The sequence below is a fragment of the Phaseolus vulgaris genome, chromosome 2 (assembly GCF_000499845.2).
Source record: "Phaseolus vulgaris cultivar G19833 chromosome 2, P. vulgaris v2.0, whole genome shotgun sequence".
Lineage (NCBI taxonomy): Eukaryota > Viridiplantae > Streptophyta > Magnoliopsida > Fabales > Fabaceae > Phaseolus > Phaseolus vulgaris.
Window position 1 is genome coordinate 706,026 of NC_023758.2, and position 22,474 is coordinate 728,499.

Genomic DNA, 22,474 nt, shown 5'->3' on the forward strand with positions numbered 1-22,474 from the left:
GATCATTTATATTTGATTCGCTGGTAATCTTTGGATCACGTGTTAGTCCCTGGTAGGACTTACTTAATACGGGTCTTCCGGAAGACGTAAGTTATTATTTTATTTGTTGAATATCCTGAGTGTATAGATCCATGTGAGATCTATATGATTGTTTTATGTTAGAATTTGAAGAAGATTGGATAATTGAGAAATTGATTCATGTAATTTGGTTTGGTTTTTCTTTGATTGAATGGTATATATTATAAAACTTTATTTTCACTAGCTTACCTGATGGAAACCAAGTAGAGGATGCTCAAGCCCATGAAGCCCAAGCCCAACAAGGGGCCCAAGCCCATCAAGGGGTCCAAGCCCAACAAGGGGCCCAAGCCCAACGAATTACTAGGAGCATGGCAAGAGCTTTGGGACAAGAGTATAATAAAATGGCTCTTCTTATTTCTTTTGTAGAATAGGGGTGTGGATGTAATAAAAAGGTGTAAGTAGTAAGGGAGTCTAGGGGGGAGTGTAGATAGGAGCTTAGGGGGTGTCAATCTAGGAAGGAAAGTCACACTTCCTTCATTGTCTAGATTGGCGCCAAATTTCATTGCATTTGTGTGCCATTTAGCTTGCATTTTCAGCACCTCATAGGCTATAAATAAGGTGTTTCTCTTTGTATTTTTCAGATTGGAATTTTATAGTAGAGAGACTACACTCAAATTTGGAGAGAAAGTGTGAGTTTTGAGTCTTCTTCTTCTTTGCCTTATCTTGTGAGCTATGGTGAGCTTCAAGTGGTGGCACTCCATCACTTATCTTGGTTCAAGGTTCCAAGTGGCGTGAATGGCTTCTTCCAATTCTCAAAATCCAGCAAGCATCTTCCTATAAGTGTTCTTCTTCCTTTTCTTCAATTTTCCATTCGGTAGTTTTAATTCCTAGTGTTTTCCTTCATTTTCTACCGTTTACATTTACTTTTCCAGCTTTGTTCTTTGTTTTCTTTTCGGTTCAGTAGCTAGCTTTTCAATTCTGTCCAGTTTTTAATTCTTGTTCTTCATTCCTTGTGTTTTGATTCCATTGACAATACATGGACTTCCATATGAGTCTTAGTTGGTGCTAAGTTTTGGTGAGTTCTTGAATTAGAACATTGATCCAATTCTAAAGTAAAGTGCCTTTCAAATCCAGCTCAAGTTGCTCCTAAGAATGTCAAGAATCATGTGTTCTTGTAGTTACATTCACATCATGACCCTTGCTTTTCTTGTTGTGTTTGAACTGCGATGACGGTACTATGTACACGAGCAGATGATCATACAGGTGCAAGAGAGTCTTAAAGGCTTTAGAGTTTTGTTTTGACCTATGGATTTGTAAATATTTGTATTTCTATAAGTCCTAATCATGTATTAGGAATGTTTTGAAAAATTCTAAACTTGTATAGAAATATGTAGAACATGTATTGTAATAATTAGATATATATTCGGGGTGTTACAGCGGTTGCGCCCGAGTATCCGCATTTTTCTTTTTTACTCAACTTTCACAATGATAAAAATTTAACATACGTACAGAAATAAGTCAGAAATGAAAAACAAAAAAAACATGTAAAAGAAAAATGATGAATTGATTAAACAACATCTTTTTTCTTCTTCTCCGGTTTGAGTCTCATGTTTTTTTTCTTCTTCCATTGGTAGTTTTGGGATCAGAGAGTGTGATGATGTTCACGTTAAAGTTAGGATTGACTTGATGGTAGATACAAAAGAATAATGGTTTTGGAGTGAAGAGAGTGATTGAAAATGAAGGTTATTTTATTTTATATGTGAGATTTGGTGTGAAAACGTGTGAGAGTATGCTCTTTCTTTCTTTTTGAAAACTGTACATTAATATTAAATTAAAAAATATTTTTTAAGTAATTCATATAAAATGACAAAATACTCCATTGTACTAATAAAATGAGATATATTAAATAAGGGTAGAATCGAAAAAAATTTGTGTAAACCAAAAAGCAGTTATAATGGAAAATCACCTTTATATATAGGTATAGATAACATGTGTTTTATTTTCTAATTTTATAATATATGTTAAATATTTTAAGAAATTACTTAAATTTCTGTTTTTATTTAATTTGTTGTTGTGTTTACATTAATATATTTTTGTGTATAATTATTATGTTTATGGGTTATAATTTATTTAATTATATTTTTTTATGAAATCCTTTTCTATTGTTAATTACCTTATATTTTTGTTGTTGTAGTATTTTTTATTTTTAATTGTTACAGGTAAAAAATAATATTTTTATTTAGTTATATAATATCTGATTTATTTTCTGATTTATTTTCAAACTTTATAATACATGTTTAATATTTTAATAAATTATCTAAAGTTCCTGTTTTTATTTAATTAGTTGAATACATATTTTTTTAATTATAATTTTTAAATTTATATATTTTAAATAAAAACAACTCATTTCATTATTAATTTTTTAATAAGTAAGGGTAAATTTGTAAAGTAACATTTTACACTTTAAAAAAATTCAAAATTTCCTTACAATCATTAGATGACTCGCAAACTCCCATAAATTTTTCTAACACATCGACTCTAACATATCCAAATCCAAAAATCATCACTTCTTTTTCACACTTCATCTCACATATTTGTGCATTCACTTCCTCAAATTCTCACACATTCCCTCCCTAATTTAAACACAGGTTAAATAAAAAAGAAATTTATCTAATTCATCAAATATTAATTTCTTTTTCTATATTTATCTTCATATTGATTGTTTTCACTTTTTCATGTAATTTAAAAAATCTTAATTGTTGTTTTTACCTTAAAGAATAATGATGAGAGACCATATACCTTCATAGGAAATAGGTGGACCTATGTGTGGATCAACACTATGTCAAACTTCAATATTCTCAATTTCTTAGAATAGTTAACAAAAAAATCTTACTTGAGACGAATTCCTAATAAGTCAATTTATTTGGATTGTGACACTCAATAACTTAGAATACAAGAACATGATATTCTTGAAAACTAAGCATAAGAGACATATGTATCCTAATAAATAAGAAACAGCTAACTATAATTCTTGTTCTATATATAAATAGGATGAATATTTTATTAATTTCTAAATCTTTTTATTATAATCTCCTGGAAAGACTTTGACTAGAACACAATACTAAATATGTTTCAAACTTAAACTTTTATTCTCATTATTTATTAAAAAAATAACTTCTCATTTTAAGTGTTGATTTTTTTTTTTAAAAAAAAAGATATGAAAGAACAAAGTTTGAAGTTCATTCACCACACTTAACTTGCGAGATTCCGATAAAAAATATAATTAAATAATTTGTATTATTAATAAAATATTAGATAAAACAAGATATTTAAATTTTGTTATCTTTGATAATATATTTAAACTAAGAGATGAACAAATAATATATTTAAAATAATTTCTTTATTTTGTTGGGAAGATAATGATGATTCTATTGTATAGATAATATATGAGAATACCTAATAATTTTTTTATTTTATTATATTCTTATATTAGATGAAAAGAATTGTTTGATATTAATATAATTCTTATATTATTTAAAAATCGAATCAATAACAATTTATGTATACATTTTTCTCTAAATTTTTCTAATCGTACATACTTATTCAATTATTTGAAAATTTCAAACTGTTGTTTTATTTTTCTTTGAATTAAAGTAATTTATTCGAATGTGGATGGGTTCAAAGTTGAAACACCCATCCACCAGCATGCATTTATGCAGGATAATACGCGGAATTGACATTTCCAAATTTTGATCACCGACAAACTAAATGGTAACTCCACTCTATAACGCGTTTACCTAATTTCCTAACCACTTCAACTAAAATCACTTCAAATCTTCCTTTTCATCCATTAATAATTACGACTGAGTATGCATGCACATGATTATGTAACAAAAATTGCTCATGTCTCTTTGTAACTTCAAATCTACTCTGCTATGCTAATAGTAATCTCATACCTTTAAGATAGGAGTAATGGTATCCTATCAATTATCAAAATAGAACAATATTTTGGAGATCCTACATCGATTAGAGATTAGAGTCTTTCATTGTATATAAGTGAGTGCAAACCTTAATCTCATGAACTGATTTTATGGAGTTAAGTTAGACTTAAAGTCCACTTCTTAATAATAAGGATAACATATTATGGGTGATCCGATAACGGTCCGATAGCGGATGATCTGATAAGTCCAACAAACATTCATTAGGACAAACTCAAAATGACTCTATACTATATTACGAAGTATAGGATCTTCAACATAGTATTATATTTTTTTCAACTATGGAAACAATAATATTAACACAAATAATTTTTAAGAGAATAATTTTTTATGCGTTGAAAATATGTAAATCTGATTTTAAAATTAACGTTTTATAACTTTGGATTAAACCGTAAAAAATGAGTATAATTATATTAGATTAGATTATTTGGGGTATATTAATGTTTACATATCATAAATACAGTTGTCAACTTCAAAAGAAAAGACGCCCACTGGTAACATCTCAGTTGGGAGGATAATCCAATGTCATGACTTGTTCACCAAAGTCGGCAGACCAAACTACACCCACGCGCCACCACTAGGCACCTCACTACAAAACTTCAAAATCTATTAAAATATTATTATAAAATATATTTTAAGTTTAATTCAACCTCATAAAATTAGTTCATGAATTGAGATTTGCTTATTTATATGTAATAAAATATTTTAATCTTTAGTTGACGTGAAATCTCCAACACACTATCAACTGTTAGTGTGTGACACAACATATTATCGTTAAATTTTAAATCAAATCCAATAGAAAATTAGCTTAAAAGTTCACGCGTCCACGCGCTTCTTGACGAGCTTAGGGTACCTCTGTCCTCTTGCAGTCGAAGGGATCCTTTCTCCAACGGCTACTTCCCATTTGCAGAAGTCATCATCCAAAGTATACATCTAAAGTAACCCTTTTTTTTCTCTGTGGTCACCTAAATATTAATATAATAATAATTATAAAAAACCAAAGCTTTATTATTTAATATTTAATATGCTGCAATTAATATTATTATATGTTTATATAAACTCGTTGGCAGATTCTAGAGCCACAAGAGATCATCCACTCTCTTCTTCTTCTTATTCTTCTTTTCTTTTTGACCTGGAACATCGTACCTTGCTTTTGTTGCATCCATGGATTGTTTGGTGATGCCAGTTTCATTGATCCGGCGTCGTTCCACGGGTTCTCGTTACATGGTGCTTCCGAAAGAGGGGTTGGAGGAAGAATCAGAGAAGACGGTGATGGTGGTGGTGGGAAAAGAGAAGAGGGTGTTTATGGTGGAGCCTTTCATATTGCAAGAGAACCCCTTTCGCGTTTTGATGGATATATCCACGAAGAAGGACCCTGCAGCGGAGAAGGAGCACTTCCATTTCACGTCCTCTCAAAGAAGAGTAATCTTTGTGGACGTGGATGACATTTTGTTCGAGCACATGTTGTGGCTCATGCACAATGATGCTTCTTCTTTGTTCCAGCTCAATTTGAAGGAGATTATTGACTTCTATACTCACGATGAGTAAATCTTTGTAATCAATCACTCATCATCTTATAATCACACACTACCTTCGTTTTTCATCGCACCACACCCACTAATCTCTCTTGTAAATTTCAGATACGGAAAAAACACACTTTCTAATATATATATATATATCTTCCCTTCTGTTTCATTTCACTTCTTATGCTCATCTTTAATGAGACCAAATTTAGAGTGTAAATGTTTGGTTTGATTGAAAAACTGGATTCAATGGTTAATTGTTCCATACCCCACCTTGTTATTTCTGCTGTTTGGGACAAAAAAAGTTCCATTTACATTCATTCACCACACACAACAAGAGGTTCGTGGATGTGGGAGTAGGTGTTCTTCCAAGTTTTCCTGGCTTCTGATCTATGTTGGTTGAAATGTGTCTATCGACATCATGAACTTGCTGACATGTTTAATTTAAGCCTAACTAGTGTATTTATTAGTTAATTTCAATTTTTGTTGCTGACTTCTGAAGGCTTTTTCTCCTGTTTTCTTTACATGATTTTGTATGCTCTGCACTCGTGTTGATGAAGGATGCATTTCCTCTGAATTTACGAACTATATTGTGAGTGTTCATCACTCAGAGAAAAAAATATCATAGTGTCTAAAATGGATTGAGAATAACTAAATCCTTCTTTACCATTTCTCTGCCAAAGATGTTTCAACAGAGACACTTGAAAGACATCTTAAAATGTAACTGGCCTCTACTTGCCTTCAAAAGATCTTGTGTTTCTTTATCTTTTATTTTTCCCTACAAAGGCTACAATTTTATTTTGTGTGGTGTGAGGGTGGTTGTTTTTACAGAGCTACAATTGAAAAGGAAAGAATTTGAATGTTTTTTAATGGTTAAAATTTAGATGAGAGAATAAATAAATATGGTGTCTTGTTTCACCTTTTTTTTTTGGGATTTAAAAAAAATCAACCAATTAGAGAGTATATACAGAAGGAGTGTAGTTCCAGCATTTCTCAAATTCTAAAAAAACAAAATGTATCTTTTATCTCTGTTGGGCCTAATTCTGGAAACTTGAACTGGTCTTCTTCAGGTAACCAGAGTTTCTTTTTCATGACAGTTAGTTCATTTGGAGGCTATTGCTTCCTGCACATATCAATTGAGACTTCACCCAAACATTGTCGGAAAGACAAAATTACCCTCCAGGTTTTGCTTTTGGGATTTTTCAATCGGGTGATTTTGGTTCTCATTTTTTCTCCGTCTTGACTATGTTTTTTGAACTCACTATATTCACAGTATTTTTCTTGTAACTTTTTGCATTAGTAAAATGATTTTTTTTAATTTCTAAATTTAGGATTCTGGAATGTATTTCTAAAATTTGAATTCTGGATTGGGATTAGGTAAATAGTGTAATCCAGGAATACATTAGGGAATCCTACAAATCATGCACTATGTAATCCCATTTTGAAAATACATTTTCAAATCCTAAATCTGGAAGTAAAGAAAAACCCAATCTCACATTTTCGTAATGATGAAATGGGTGTTAAAAGCCACCAAAAATCACCATGAACACACAGGGCTGCTTCTTCACTTCCATACCTTCTTGTGCCACCTCCATAAATTTTTCTTATTCCAAAAATACCCTTTTCAATATTCCGAATTACATAATCTGGAAGTCTTTTTCTAGATTCAGAATTAGCTTCCGGATTATGTAATCCGGAATTCTTTTGTGATTAGCTTCCAGATTACATAATCCAGAAGCCTTTTCTATACATAAGATTAGCTTCCGCATCCGAAAGTCTTTTTTTCAGATGTGTTATTAGCTTCCGGATTACATAATCCGGAAGTCTTTTCTAAATATGAAATTGACTTCCAGATTATGTAATCCAGAATTTATCCGGGGTGAAAAAAAAAGATAAAATGGTATTTTCATATTTAGTATGGGGGTGGCACAAGAAGGTATGGAGGTGTAGGAAGAAAGACTCCACACACAGGTCCAACCAAACATAGTAGGTCCAGAAAACGCAGCCAAGACAGAAAGAAAAAAACCCCAGCCATTAAAACGGTGCATGCCAATTGGGAAGAAGAAAAGTCTAAAGACAAAACCTTGAAACATAAAAGATTTCTAGTATGAGAAATTTTAGAATCAATGTATAATTTTTTTTTATAATTTTTTTAATCAGTGCACACTCCTTATATAATAAAAGATTTTGTTCACAAGTATCTTCTATATTTTTTCTTCTTCTGAATAGGGCTTAAGGCCCAACACAAACATAAAAGCTGATCCTGGTTAACATTTGACTATAATAAATTATAGCTTTAATTTTTCAAAGTAAAATTATGTCTTTATTCTTTACACACTCCCTTCTGTTCTAGTCAAACACATTATTTTGGTTTCAAAGTAAGCCACCTGAAGTTTTTTAAATCAATTTTTAACTATTTGCTTTTTTTTCTTATTTATTCTAATTAGTTACAATCCAAACACGCTTACATAACTTTCATATTTGTATAATCAATTTATTATTTACTTAATTATTTATTATTTATATATAACTTCTTTTGAATAAAATGGTATACTATTGATAATAATAGTCAAGGTTACGTGTACGAGAAAATCATCTTTATATATTATTACAAAGTGGACTCCTCACCCCATGAACCGGTTTTATGAAGTTGAGTTAGACTCAATATCTACTTTGTAATATGGTATTAGAGTCATTTTGAGTCTATCCTAGCGAGTGTTTGTTGGGCTTATCAGACCACCCGCTATTGGACTGTTATCTGACCACCCATAATATGTTATCCTACGCATGAGTTGTCACTCTCGGCGTGAGAGAGGGTGTGTTGGAAATCACACGTCGACTAGAGATGATGACAATTCATTGTATATAAGTGAATACAAACCTGATCTCGTGAGCTAGTTTTATGAGGTTGAGTTAGCTTTAAAGTTCACTTTGTAATATATATATATATATATATATATATATATATATATATATGTATGAATACATTTTATCAAAATTAACCCAATTTTTTTTTTCTAAAAACATTTTATACTTAATTTTATATAAATATTCCAAAATGTATATATACTCTATTAAATTTATACGTTGTGAAATAGTATAAAAATAAAAAAAATTAAACCATATTGTTGTAATTTATGAAAATACTAGTGTAAGTAATCATATACACTTAAAAAAACTAACTCTCTCTCTCTCAAGTAGGTCTAAAGATAAAGTATGTAATCTTCGGTTCTCACAAACTTTATAAACAAATCTGAAGTATCAAGAATCACAAGATTATTCTTTCTTTAAATTATTTGGTATATACTTATTACAACCATGTTTTTGTGGATATAATAAACAAGTTAAAAAACTCTATCATTACCAAAATATTATGACATAAAATCATGAAATTTCAAGTTCTTGTTGATACACGTATATAGCAATGAACATAATTGTTCATCATGGCTTAAATTTAATATTACACTCACTGCCTTTCTAACTTGACCTTTGATTGAAAGGCTCTCAAAGCTACTTCGCAGTGTTTTGACATCATTAGCATTGTGGCCTCATCCATGGTCACTATGCGACAACTCCATTTTTATATAAATAATCCTCAAAACGTGGTTATGTTTAATTACTATATATATATATATAATTAAATTCAAACACAAAACACTCACTTGTTTAAAAAATATAAAATTCAGCTGCTGCTATAAAGTATTATTATATGGAAATATATAAAAGAAGTTGACAGCTCAAATAAATGGGTGTAAACAGTAAGATGCAATATTATATTGCACCATAAGACTTAGTCAACCTGATTCCTTTATCTAAACCTTATTATATATTTTATTACTTAATTATTAACCACACTTGCACCAATTGTTTATGTTAATTTACAAGAAACAGGAATCTTTCTTCCCAACTACCTTCACTATACCTCTTCCATATATTCTTGGATTGCTCGTTAACCTTTACCTTAATATTATAATTAAGATTTTCATAAATTTGGAATATGTTCCCAAGATAAAAGGTCATTAGTTTTTGTGGAATTATTTCTGGAAACTTATGCGATTTAATTTAACTTTCTTATATAATTCGTTTAAAAAAAATACAAATCCAAATAGCCGTCACTAAATAACTTATATATATATATATATATATATATATATATATGCATAAAAAAATGTTAAATCTTTTACATGAATAAAAGATGTTGTAGTTATAAAATATGTTTTCTTTATATGCACAACCTTAATACATGAGTAGTTCACTTCAAATGGTTATTTCGATTTTATTTGTCTATAAAAAAAATAACATGCTTTGAAAAATAAGGAAAGTTTGACTTTTAAGAATTCCAGATCATATGCTAGCTTAATGGGGATGCAAAACTCTTATTTCAAACTCTGCTTAAAATAAAAAAGGAGACAGAGTCAAATGTCTGCAAATGGCTAATGCTTTTGATATATTTTCAGAACCTAATTGGAAGTGGCCTGAATTGGATGGAGTTGAATTCCGCAGTAAAAATGGAACACTTCCCCTTCGGCCTCTTCACAAAATTGGAATGTTTCAAGTCATAATTTTTTTCAATGAGAACATTTTTGTTCTTTCTAGGGAGATGAAACCTAAAGAACGGTTGAAATTTTCGTCTTCCTCCTTCCTTCGAGCAGGTTGCTAAACTTTGTTGTGATTCTTTTGGTCTTTACGCTACTCTTTCGGCTCTCAGTCTCGGGTGAATACCAACTGGGAGAGGTACCTGCAGAAGGCACTCCGACGCTCAAGTCAGTAAAGAGGGTGTTCGACACTCAGGTGTGTACACTGATAATGACGTACCTTATTCCTTAGAATGTGTGCTAGTGGAATTGATCGCACTTATGGTTGCATTACCTAATTCTTAATGGTAATTTAGCTTCACTGACCTTGGTTTGAACGATAATGGTTAAATGTGTCGGTCAACCAGGCCGTCCGTCTCGGTCAAGGAGACCGAGTCTCAGTCATCTCGGTCTGGTTCCATACCAGTACAATTTTCATTTTATAAAAAAAAAAAAAAAAAAAAAAAAAAAACTAAATTTTGGAAGAGCTCACAAAATTGAAGATACATTTCACTTTTATGACATCTATGTGGTAATATTAAGATATTCACCACAATGTTTAAAATGAATCCGAAATCTGTCAAGTAGTCGTAGTGATATCTCATTCCGTGAACACATGGTGCAAAACTTGGCAATAAAAGCTAATATGGAAAATATTTTTTTAATCAAAGTTGTTTGATAAATATGAATGTGGAAGACAGATTTCTTCATTCAACATCGAAATTCTTTGCTTGCAAATTAGGTCTAAAGAATTTTTACACATGGTACCATGTGATTCCAAGGGAGGCCATCTCTTGAAAAATAAATCATGGAAGAAGCCCTATTTAATTATACAAATTGCATGTTCTTTCAGGATGTGTACGGACACATTTACAAACTGCTAATAAACACATACTTTATTACTTTTCAATTATTCACAACTCTCTCTCACCTAACATCTATCATTGCCAACAAAAAAATATATTGAATAAGAAAACACATGAGAAATTTCAATTCATATACAAACATGTACAAAATTAAAAGGTAGATAAAGTTATAGAAATACATTCTTACACAACAACTCGTATACAACCAACCTACAAAACCCCTCTCTCCAAAACAAAAGTCAGTTTGTACCCACATAACATAATTGGGTAATTTACATATTTAGGATCATTATAGGTTTGTACTCCTAATTTTCACTATCTGTCACACACAACATATTCCTATTGTAGCAACAAATTGGTGAAGATGTGTTGAACTTATTTTAGCTAACTAAACATATCTTTATCATATCTTAAATTGTATTGTTGAATATTGAATGAACTTCTCGACATACCAGTCATTTGGCTCAAACTGCACAACAAAGAATGATTCGGCCTTCGGACACAATAAGATGAAATCTTTATAATAAAGATTAATTACAATACAAGTAACTAATCACTTCCTAAACAAGATTAAAGGAGTATTAGGACTTCGTAGGCCTAGGATAATCCTCAGGTTCATAGGAAAACTATAAATAAGTGAAGATCCAAAGGTAAAAGGTAATGATTCACTGACTATAATACTTGTGATCTAGACATATTCACTATTGACTTGAGTGTCAGAGTGTATTTGCAGGTACCCATCACCGAGAGACATAAATGATCTTATGCTAAGAAATTAATCTTAGGTATTGAATCCTCCAAATGAGTAACTAGGAGTGAGAGAGAGTTGGAACTGAGATTGAAATAGCTTGTATTTTAGCATTAATGTGTGAAGATGACACTCATGTGACATTTTCTAAAGAAAAAGTCAGGAGTTGGGAACTTCTTGGCCAATAAAAAACATTTAGGTTGAGTTACAATGACTATACCTGGTGGGAAGGTAATGTTAGTATTATGGTATGAGAAGAATCTTTTAACTCTAATCATCAATCAATGTTCTTTGCTCTCTTAGTATGTTTACCTCAGCTTCTAAAATGAAATCAATGAACATGGTTTCAGATCCCTAATGTTTTTTTTTATCAGCAAATAACAATGAAATTAAATGAGACCACTTCAGGGGTGGTCCAACCCTTATACAACAAAACAGATTTTCTCAAAGAGCCTTTCCATCTACATATCAACCAAAAGACCTCCTACTCTCTATCCTATCTCAATCAATAATAAAGATCCCTAATGTATATTGTTTAATTCTTTTGTCAGTAATGAAAGGTGGAAGATTTTTTTATATTTACTACACATTTATCTTCTTCACAATTCAAAAATAAGAGGGAAGAATCAAATGTCCAAAAATCCTATACAGTAAGACTAAGTTTGAGAGCAATTCATTGCAGAAAAAAAAAAGAAGAAGATGGAAAACAACTTCTATTTTATAATAGATTGACTCTAAGATGCAGAAAAACCCACCTTGAATGTTCCCCACAAACATGGAATGTTTTGAAATGTTATTTATCTTTGTTTGATCTTTGATGTTGGATTATGAAATCTTATAGATAACGTTTTGTAATTTGAAGGCATTTAAACTTATATTTGTACAATCTTGAACTTTGATTATAAATGGGTTGAGTACCCCCAAATACTTTTTTATTTCAATTTATTCTTTTTGTTGATAAAAAATATAGAAAAATAAGCGTTTGATAACAAGAATTCATTTATCTTTTAGAAAAACATTTTAACTAGTAGATATCTATTTTTAATAAAACTAAAAGTTAATAATATATTCATTCTTTAAAATGAAATACAATATACTATTACATTACATGTAATATGTAAAAACACTAACAAAAATTATTAAATAGAAATCAATTTTAGAAACAAAAATAATTAGTTACTATATTGATTAAATTATATATTATTTTAGAAACTAAAAAATTAATTGGTATCTAAAGTAGTTTGTATTATTAAAATCTATAAACTAGTTTCTAAATTGATATTAAGATTTAACAGATACCAATTTAAAAACTAATTTATAAATTTTATTAATAATAAAAATTATTTTATATATCAATACTTTTTTTAATCTTTTAAATAGTATCTATTTTAGTCAATCTGATAACTAATTATTGTTTATCTTTAAATTATTTTTTTTTAAATTCTTGTAGTGGAATGAAAGAAGATAATTTTTAGTATATCAACATTTTTAAGCTATACCATATTTTAAGTAGTATAACAAAGCAAATACAGAAAAGATAAGAGATACATGTTGAGTTGAAGGCTTCCTTGAGACCAAAGGGGTAAATGATAATGGTGTTGGTGAGTCAAAACCCATTAACAAGGATTTGAGTAAGCTTCTTTAGTTGTATATAAGAATTAGAGTAACCAAGTACGTCGTATATAATATAATATAATTTCTTAGCCTATTAAAAAAAATACTGATAAGTTGATATCACTGAAAAAATTACTCACACTAATATATTATTATTTTAATAATAATTTTTATATTTTAATATAAATTATTAATATATTGTTAGAATAGATTGTAAAGTATATCCTTTATAAGTATCCAACTAATTTTTTTTTTAAAAAGATGTGGAGTAATGAAATGCAATTATGGGAGAATTAAAACTTGTTGAAGAAAGAGTGGTAGGGCTTCTTCACTCTGGAGCGCAATGAACAATCTCAAACGCAAGGTATATTATATAATATATTAAGTGGAAATAATTCACACATCACTTTGCAATATTTTAGTTTTCAGCGCCGGAAACCTAGCTACCTTATCCAATCAACACTTATGATTTGCTGTTCATGGATAAATAATTAATTAACCCCTTCAAGCTACTCAATGAATAAGATCAGAGCGATTTCGGCCCAGAAAAAGGGCTTAGAATGCAATCAATCCCTCTATTTATAATATATATCTTCACAACTATAGCATATTCCAAATCATTAAGCAAATATCAATTAACCAAATCTGTAGGACAACCCATAACCTTTGTTATTGGATGCTAACTAACCGATTTGTAAGAGATAAGTTACGATAAAATGGATAATTAATGCGTGATAAATCAATGATGTGTTTATTAATTATGATTATGCATTAGGATTTGGCAACAAAAGAAAGAATGGAAGCAGCTTAAACATTAGAATTAGAAATAGGAGCCTTTTCTCTGATATAAATCTGGGTAGAAAAACACAAAACATGAAGAAGGAACTGTAGGAACTACGTGTACTTAAGAATGGAAATGGTTGCAGTTAGTCTGGAATGAGTTTTGGTGGTACTGGTATAAGAATAGGTGCCATAGGAATAGTTAGCACTAATTTGTTATGTGTTTAGGCGAGGATGGTAATGTTTAAGACAATTTGGTTTTTTATTTAAAGGGTTAGAAGACTTAAAGTGTTTCTTTATTTATTCATTTGTAAAAAAATGGTTATTACAATTGTATAATTATTAGACAACAAACTAAAAATATGTGATTAATATAACATTAATAGTATCACTACAAGAAAATCATCAAATAGAAACCAATTTTTAGATACTAAAATAATTAGTTGTAATAATAACTAAATTAAAGATCATTTTAAAAACTAAAACAAAAATTGGTTTCTAAATTAGTTTTTATTATTGCTAAATAGTTTCTAAATTTGTATCTAATTAGTAATCAAGTTTTTAACTACCAATTATTTAGTTTCTAAATTTGGTCTATAAAACCTTGTTGCTAATTACATACCAATTTAGAAACTATTTAACAATAATAGAAACTAATTTAGAAACCAATTTTTGTTTTAGTTTCTAAAATGGTCTCTAATTTAGTTACTATTGTAACTAATTATTTTAGTCTTTAAAAATTGGTTTCTATTTCATAGTTTTCTTGTATTGTAGTGTATTAATACTAAATAATTACTTAGCATCAGAAAAAAATCTTTTGCAGATATATTAACATGAAACTTGAACATTAAAAAAATAAAATAAAATAAAAACATGACAGAAGAAAATAAATCAATTATTTAACTGATAATAATTATTTAACTGACAATGAATGTTGTTTTAAGGTAACCTGTTGGTTATATTTTTGGGTTTGACTTTCTCACTTTAAGGTTGTTCTGCTCCAACCATAAAGAAGAGTTTCTTCTGTATATGGGTTGGGATACCCCTGAAGTATCCCCTTTAATTTCATTTATTCATTGCTGATAAAAAAAAAAAAAAAAAACATCTCAAACCACTATATGTATGAAACACATTTTAAGTTTGATTTCGTCGCCACAAGATTGATTGTCCAAGTTTTACGTTAAAGTTGGCCGAAATCGCTCCTTTTTCCTCAGTCAAAAAAAGAAATGTCTTATCAGAAGTTTATCAATTACTAGTAGCCAGCAGCAGCCGAAATTTAACAAGGTTAATAAATTTTGCAGGTTCGACTATATAAGAGGAAATAAGGAACCAATTAGGAGGTAAAGCGAGTGAAACTTCGTGTATAAATAAAATAAATTTATATATTTTTTAAGCCATTCTCCATTACATTAATGTTTAATAATTGAAAGTTCTTGTAAGCTAAAAGTTAATCAAATTAAGTCACATTGGAATTTGATATGCACGCATAATAGTTGTGAATTTGTGTTTCTAGCCACGATAAACATATACATTATAATTCAAATTTAAGCTTTTATTATTAAGACTGATGGATGCAGAGTAATCAAGCATAGAGAAGTAGTCACAAGTAAAGACTCGCTGAAGCAAAACAGCTAAATTCATGTTTATGTATGATATTGAGAGCATAATTACGTAGCTAGAAATTCTTCTACACTGACAAGAAAAACCCTTTCTCTTATATATTACCCACTGTTCATTTTAATCAATAAATTCTATGCCGAAAATGGCTTTGTTTGAATTTCTTTAAGAAATATATTAAACAAATCTCACAAGACACCGATAATAGCTATTTTATTAGGGTGCATCTTCTTATGATTTTTAATGTAACTTTAGCACCATCTACAACCGGAAAATATTTATTAATTCATATATCTAACAAGACCCGTAATTTTCTTAAAATCCTAAACTATACTTATACATACATACAATGTTATCGTAACTCGTTAAACTAAGTAGAAGCCAACTAAGAAGTTGAAATGGGTGGTTAAGAAGTTGGAAGTTATTGCTTCGTGTTTAACAATTAAGTCCCTTGAAACACGAGGCTAGCTAGTGCACATGCCTGCTTCAAATCTGAATCCCTCAAATTAAAAGAAGAAAACAACAACTAAGCAACTCAAGACATTACATATCAGTCATATATCATATACATGGCTCCACAAAAGAGAAGGATCTCAGGGGAAAACTCAAAACCAGTGAGACTTAAACTAAAAAAATTTAACGACTACAACAACAACACACATCCTTCGTAACAGGAAAAAAAACAGCAAATGTAAAACAGCATATAAATTTATGTTAATACATGAAATGGCTGACCTGAATTGAACCAAACACATCTTCATCCATTGGCAACATCTAATGATATATCAAATAATCTGACATTAGATTAAGATGTCACAGACGCCACCAAAGGTTGAAAACGACTCCGTTTAGGAGTGATCAAAATGGTGAACGAGAAGCTGAGTTTCCCGTCCAACCATCCACCGGGAACTGAACATTCATGGGCAAACTGAAGAAAGGGAGTCCCGAAGAAGGATCAGGAAAAGGGTTATTGTTAATAATATTATTATTACTATTATTTCCCACACCAGCACCACCAGATATCTGAACCTGTTCCTCTTCTTCTTCTTCTAAGGGTAACCGTTCATAAGCCACGTTGGTGAACGACGCTGCCATCACAATCACAGGTCCCGCCGCGGTCAACTCTCCCACCACACTCCCACCCACCACCTGTCCCTGGCCTCCAGCCAGGTAAACGCTCAGGCTTGTGGCGCCCGGTGGCGCCGGCGGAGGAAGGAACGATCCCGTCAGGGACAGTATCTCGAACCTCCCGTGAAGAGTCACCACCGCCCCCGACGCCGCCGGCTGCCGCAGGCTCACATTTGTCACGGTGCCGCTGCCGCTCAAGATACAGATCCCGCGCTGCCGCCGCCGCGCGTAGCTGGCAACGCTGTCGAACACGTCGCAGCCGCTGCCCACCTCGAGGATGTGCGCGCGGAGCGTGTTGGCGCTCTCCCTGGTGATGATCACAGGCGGCTTGGGCTTGTTTTTCGACCCCTGCGGCCGCCCTCTTGGCCGCCGCCCGCCCACGTCGCCGGGGCTGCCTTGTTGCGCCCCATCTTCAGTCGAGAAAGGGTCCGACTGTTTGGCGTCTTCCTCGGATTCTTGCTGGTGGTGGTGATGGTGGTTGAAGTCTGGTCTTTGGAGACTTTGAACGAAGCGCGAAGCCGTGCCTAAATCCAAACCAGCCATAGACATATTCACATGAAAGGAAGAGAGAGGTATTCAATTTTTATTGAAAGAAAAGGAAAAAAATAAAATATGGTAGTTTATTGTTTTGGATTGTTGATATAAATAAATAGTAATACTAGGAGGGTGTTCTCTTTTAAAACTGTTGTTTTTCACTTGCTTTTGTTTATGGTTATTTTAAGGGAAGAGGTATAAATAAGATATATGGATGAAAGTGAAGGAGGTTGAGGTAGCTTGTGTTGTGATTAGTTGAATTGATAAATAGGGAAGACAAAGAGAGTGATGAAGGAGGATGGAGTGCAGGGAAAGAAAAGGAAGATGAGAGGAAGAAGAAGAAGAACCAACCCAAGGTAGAGAGAGAAGGACACAGATACCAAAATCGCAGTCATTTGTTTGGACAACAAAAAGTTCAAAAGAATGGACGTAAAATAATACTAATAATTGGGTCAGAATTTCAATCTTTGATACTCTTCCTTATGGTGGCATGAGAAGAATAGGTTGCAAGTGATCGTCACTCCTATTCCCGGAGCGTGGGTGCTACGCGATGGATCCTAAATTCATTATTGGATAATTTAATGTCATTAACTTAACTACAATTAATTATTCAACTAATGGATTTTGCTAGATAGATAGATACCAATTACCCAAGTATTCAATCCCAAGCTTGGTGTGTGTTGCAGTTTTCTCTGTGACAAAACAATGGTTGTAATGAAAATAACAAAATTTGGCATAGAAAAGAAAAAGAGAAGAATATTAAATGAATAGAATTTGTGGATGGGGTTAGCCTGAGAACAGTTTTGCACGAATTTGGGGAAGGTGTCTTTGGGAGGTTGACATCAACCATGGTTTATGTAATTTAAGTTGACCATATAGATTGATTGGGTTTACTTAACTTGAATTACTAACTCTAAAATTCTAATTACAATTATTAATAATTAAAAAATTAAGAGAGAAGGTGATGGTTGTCGGTTCTATCTAACCTCATACTCTTCTTTAAAAAAATTGTATTCTCACAAATAAAGGTTAGATTAGTTTGGGTTGATTTGTAAATTACTTTTTTTTTATTTCACTCATATATCATTAGTATTTTCAAAACACTCTTCTCACATCAAGATTGAGTATATAAATAATGAGATTAAATACTTAATTCTAACAAACTTTATAATAGGTTTTAGCATCATTTTATGAGGTAGAATTTAATTCAATTTCACATTTGAATTTGTGTGGTTATACGTATATTTTTTAAAATATATATGAAAGCTAACTTTTTTTTCAATAATAATAAGAGTTTTATGCATACTACTTTTTTTATTTTAGCATAACAAAAGCTTTTTTTTTTAAAATATGAAAAATAATATTTTTCATTTTACCTCTTCCATTGATAGGTAAAAATTAGTAGAATCTAGACATACTCGTACTTTAAAATAAATACTTGTACTTTAAAATAAATACTTGTACGTGTTCTATGATATGAGAGTTTTTTAATCTTATGTATTACTTATGTATATTTATCCACTACTCACATTTTAGTTATGTATAAAGTCAATAATTAATAATAATAATAATAAAAAAATATTTTTATATAGTTAGAATATATATGAAGTATTTTGTTTTATGTTATTTATTTTTTATTGATAAAAAAATAATTTATCCTTTCTTCTCTTTATTGAAAATTCCTCCTGAGACATATTTTCTAGAGGGTTAGAACACCTGAAAGCTATGTTGTTTAATATATTTATTTATTTTTGTCATTTTTTTAATAAAAAATACACACACAAATATATGTATAGTATTTAGTATACTTAACTTTATACATTAATTTGATAGTTTATACATTTGAGAGTTAATACTACAACTAAAATTTTATATTATTCTTTTATAACATTTAACATGTGATTTCTTCTATCTTGTTGGAGATCCCACATTGACTAGAAATAAAAATATTTCATTGTATATAAATGAGTGCAAACCTCATTTTATGAATTAGTTTTATGAGGTTGAGTTAGGTTTAAAGTTTACTTTGTAATATTATTTATTGTATATAAGTGGATGCAAACCTACTAATAATATTTATTTATATTTTAATAAATATTTTTTTTGAAATTAAAATCCTCTCATATTACAATAAAATATCTTCGTGGCTTAACTTTGGCTTAGTTAACAGTAGTTTGGAATTAGAAGGAAAATAATTGTCAAATTATTCTACCACGATAAAGGCTTATTAGAACATTTTCGGAACTAGGTTCTTAAAAACAATGGAGTTTTTTTTTTTTTTTTTTAAATAAAACTCATTTTGTCATATAATTTTTAAATAACTTATGTCAAAATTTTACAAATTTAGTTTTAGGTAGTTCTTATAAGTATTCACACTTTTATAATGTTTTATTTACACTTCACCTTTTGATAATTTTAAAATATTGTAATAATTATAATTAAATATTAATTCAGTAAAATATAATAGATTAGATCTCTACTAAATGAGTTAAACATGACATCTTATAAAATTTCTAAAATGTTAAAAACTCTTATTGTTATGTAAATAAATTTACAACAGTTTCTTATAAGACACAATTACCTTTTGTTAAGTAATAATTAAACATTCTGCACTAAAAGTGTTCTTATAATTAAACTCAAGATTGACACAACTACATTAATAATCAAAACCTATTCAAATCATAGTCAATCTGGATAAACTCAATGATACCATCAATTTGTTTTTAGTTTAAAGCATATAAGATTGGATCATATATAATAAGTAATTTTAAATATTATAATAGGATAAATTTAGTATAATGAATACCACACCAAAGAGTATAATGAATATTTATGAAAGAAGGAGGTCAAGTTTTTTTTTCAACAATAGAGAAGGAGGTTAGGTTAGGTTAGACTTGAAACAATCTATGATAGAAAAAACGATGTCTTCTCTCAATAAAAAATAATAATTTTTTTTTTCACACACATTTCATAATCATTTATTTTAAATGTAGGTGATAGTGATACTACTATGAACTAAAAACATTGGTTTTATTAAGTACATTTTTTTAATTAACAAATAATAAATAAATATTAAAAAAAAATATAAAGGATGTTCCAATCCTTTTTTTACATAAAAAAAATCGAACAATTATTCTAAGCACCTTATGGTAGAAACAAATTTCTCAAACCGTTGTAAAAAAAAACAAGTAATTGAATTTGGACCAAATAAAAAAAAACACCATTAAAACCTTATTTTTTAACTAAATCCACATCGATAAAAAGTTTCACTTACATAGAAAGTAGAAAAAAGGGTTTCCGAGGAATCAATTTTCCACCTTCCCCTCTGATTGTTGCCAAAAGTGAATCTGACTTTCACATAATTGCCGTTTCCATACCTGAAACGACAATTTACCAACGAAGAAATTAAGTATCAACCAATCAATATACATCCATTGGTATTGTTCAAAGTGTTCTTCCACATTTTTCCTTATGTTTTACTTGATTCCTCACAAAAGACAGGGGACAAAAATTTACCATTCTCGTAATGATCCTTCTAAAAAAATCATTTTTACTTTAATTATTGGAGCACCGAAGATTTTGTATACATGATATTTAAGTTAGAAAAGTAGAATCTATTTGTAGGAAATGTTGAACAATATGTTTTATGCTAAAATTTGGTAAAAACAACTACAACTATACGAATTTATAATATGTATTATCATAAGAAAAACTTCGTAAATGAACACTAGATTAATTAAATTGGTTGTTCAAAGAATATCCTTATTAAATACAGTCACCTGAAAATCTCACTTTATATATTGTGACAATAAATTAGATTTAAATTTACTTTTTAATATAATGATACTTTTATCTTGATAATGTAACTAATCATTATAGCGAAGGGAACATCCAAAAGCATGCGTGCAATTTTGGTACTTCTGAGATAGCTTCGTGCTTCCTAATTGTCGCTACAAATACACGATAAAGGGATAGAAAGAAAAGTTAAAGGCTTAGATATTTGATTTAGTAAATTTAAATTTCAAAATAAAGAAGGGTTATTCTTGAATGGATGAACTAATTGATATAAAGTAGTTTTAAGTTTTAATTAATGATTTCGAATTTAGATTTTAAATATGTATTTTGTATTAAGTATTTTGTCATAGTCATGTTCATTTCGAAGAGGAATAACAATTGTAATCTATTTTATTATATTCTTTGTCCATAAATAAAAAAAGTAATTATAATTTATAAATGATGAATAAAAAGAGGAAGAAAAAGAAATGGCCTCAGTTTTTTACTAATTTTGGCATGTTTGACAAGCAATCAAAATCTGCCTACGTAAGCTGATTTAGCAGTTTGATAAGGTTTGTTGGTGGACTTCTCTTGATGTTGGCTCGGTCTATTCTTTTCTATATTTGTAAACTTTTTTTATCGGCAACTTTGTAATTTTTTTAGTTAAATATTCAAGTCTTCATTTTATTTCTTTTGATATATATATATATATATTGTCACGTATATTATTATTTTTAACTTACTGAGTTAGAAATTAAATTTCATCCGTAGTTGTTGAGTTGATTTTAAGAAAAACTTATTAACTATTTCAACTATAAGCTTGGAAATATGTGGATTACCATATTCATATTGTGAGAACAATTTGTTTAATAAAAAATATTATATTCGATTTTACTATATGCAAAATTTTATTAATTTAACAACAAGCATAATATCACAAAAGAAATTAAAACTATCGAAAATCTGTGCTGGAAACAAAATAATAAGTTTGGGGAAATATGATCTAGAGGGAAAAAAATTGATCGCGATAGGAATTTTTTTTATTTGTGAACATGTTTTGGTATTGATAATATTTGGGATAATTTAATTTTACTATATTATTATCATTTGTTTAAATATTTACTTCATTAGAAATTCTAAATAAAATATATATACGAAGCATGTTATTGGAGAACATGAGGTGAAACATCATTTTTTTTATTGGAGATCATCACGAACAAAAAATCTAAGAAAATGTGTCTGTTTTGTCGTTATTCATCTTTGGTCATTTTTCTGTCAATATCTAAACAAAGCATTAGTG

General features: G+C 29.8%; 2 protein-coding genes across 2 annotated transcripts; one reads left to right on the forward strand and one right to left on the reverse strand.

The window, feature by feature from the left end:
* Positions 1 to 5,081: 5,081 nt before the first annotated feature.
* Positions 5,082 to 5,711, forward strand: LOC137809996 (auxin-responsive protein SAUR78). The gene has a single exon (XM_068611094.1). It carries the CDS (start codon positions 5,181 to 5,183, stop codon positions 5,562 to 5,564), a length of 384 nt encoding a protein of 127 aa, XP_068467195.1. The 5' UTR covers positions 5,082 to 5,180; the 3' UTR covers positions 5,565 to 5,711.
* Positions 5,712 to 16,244: 10,533 nt separating this feature from the next.
* LOC137809997 (AT-hook motif nuclear-localized protein 23-like) lies at positions 16,245 to 17,839 on the reverse strand. Its single transcript, XM_068611096.1, has one exon. It carries the CDS (start codon positions 17,413 to 17,415, stop codon positions 16,597 to 16,599), a length of 819 nt encoding a protein of 272 aa, XP_068467197.1. The 5' UTR covers positions 17,416 to 17,839; the 3' UTR covers positions 16,245 to 16,596.
* Between the last annotated feature and the right edge of the window lie 4,635 nt (positions 17,840 to 22,474).

Excerpts from the sequence above, each read along its gene's own strand:
- LOC137809997 (XM_068611096.1), bottom strand. The coding sequence starts at position 17,415 with ATGTCTATGGCTGGTTTGGATTTAGGCACGGCTTCGCGCTTCGTTCAA.
- LOC137809996 (XM_068611094.1), top strand. The coding sequence starts at position 5,181 with ATGGATTGTTTGGTGATGCCAGTTTCATTGATCCGGCGTCGTTCCACG.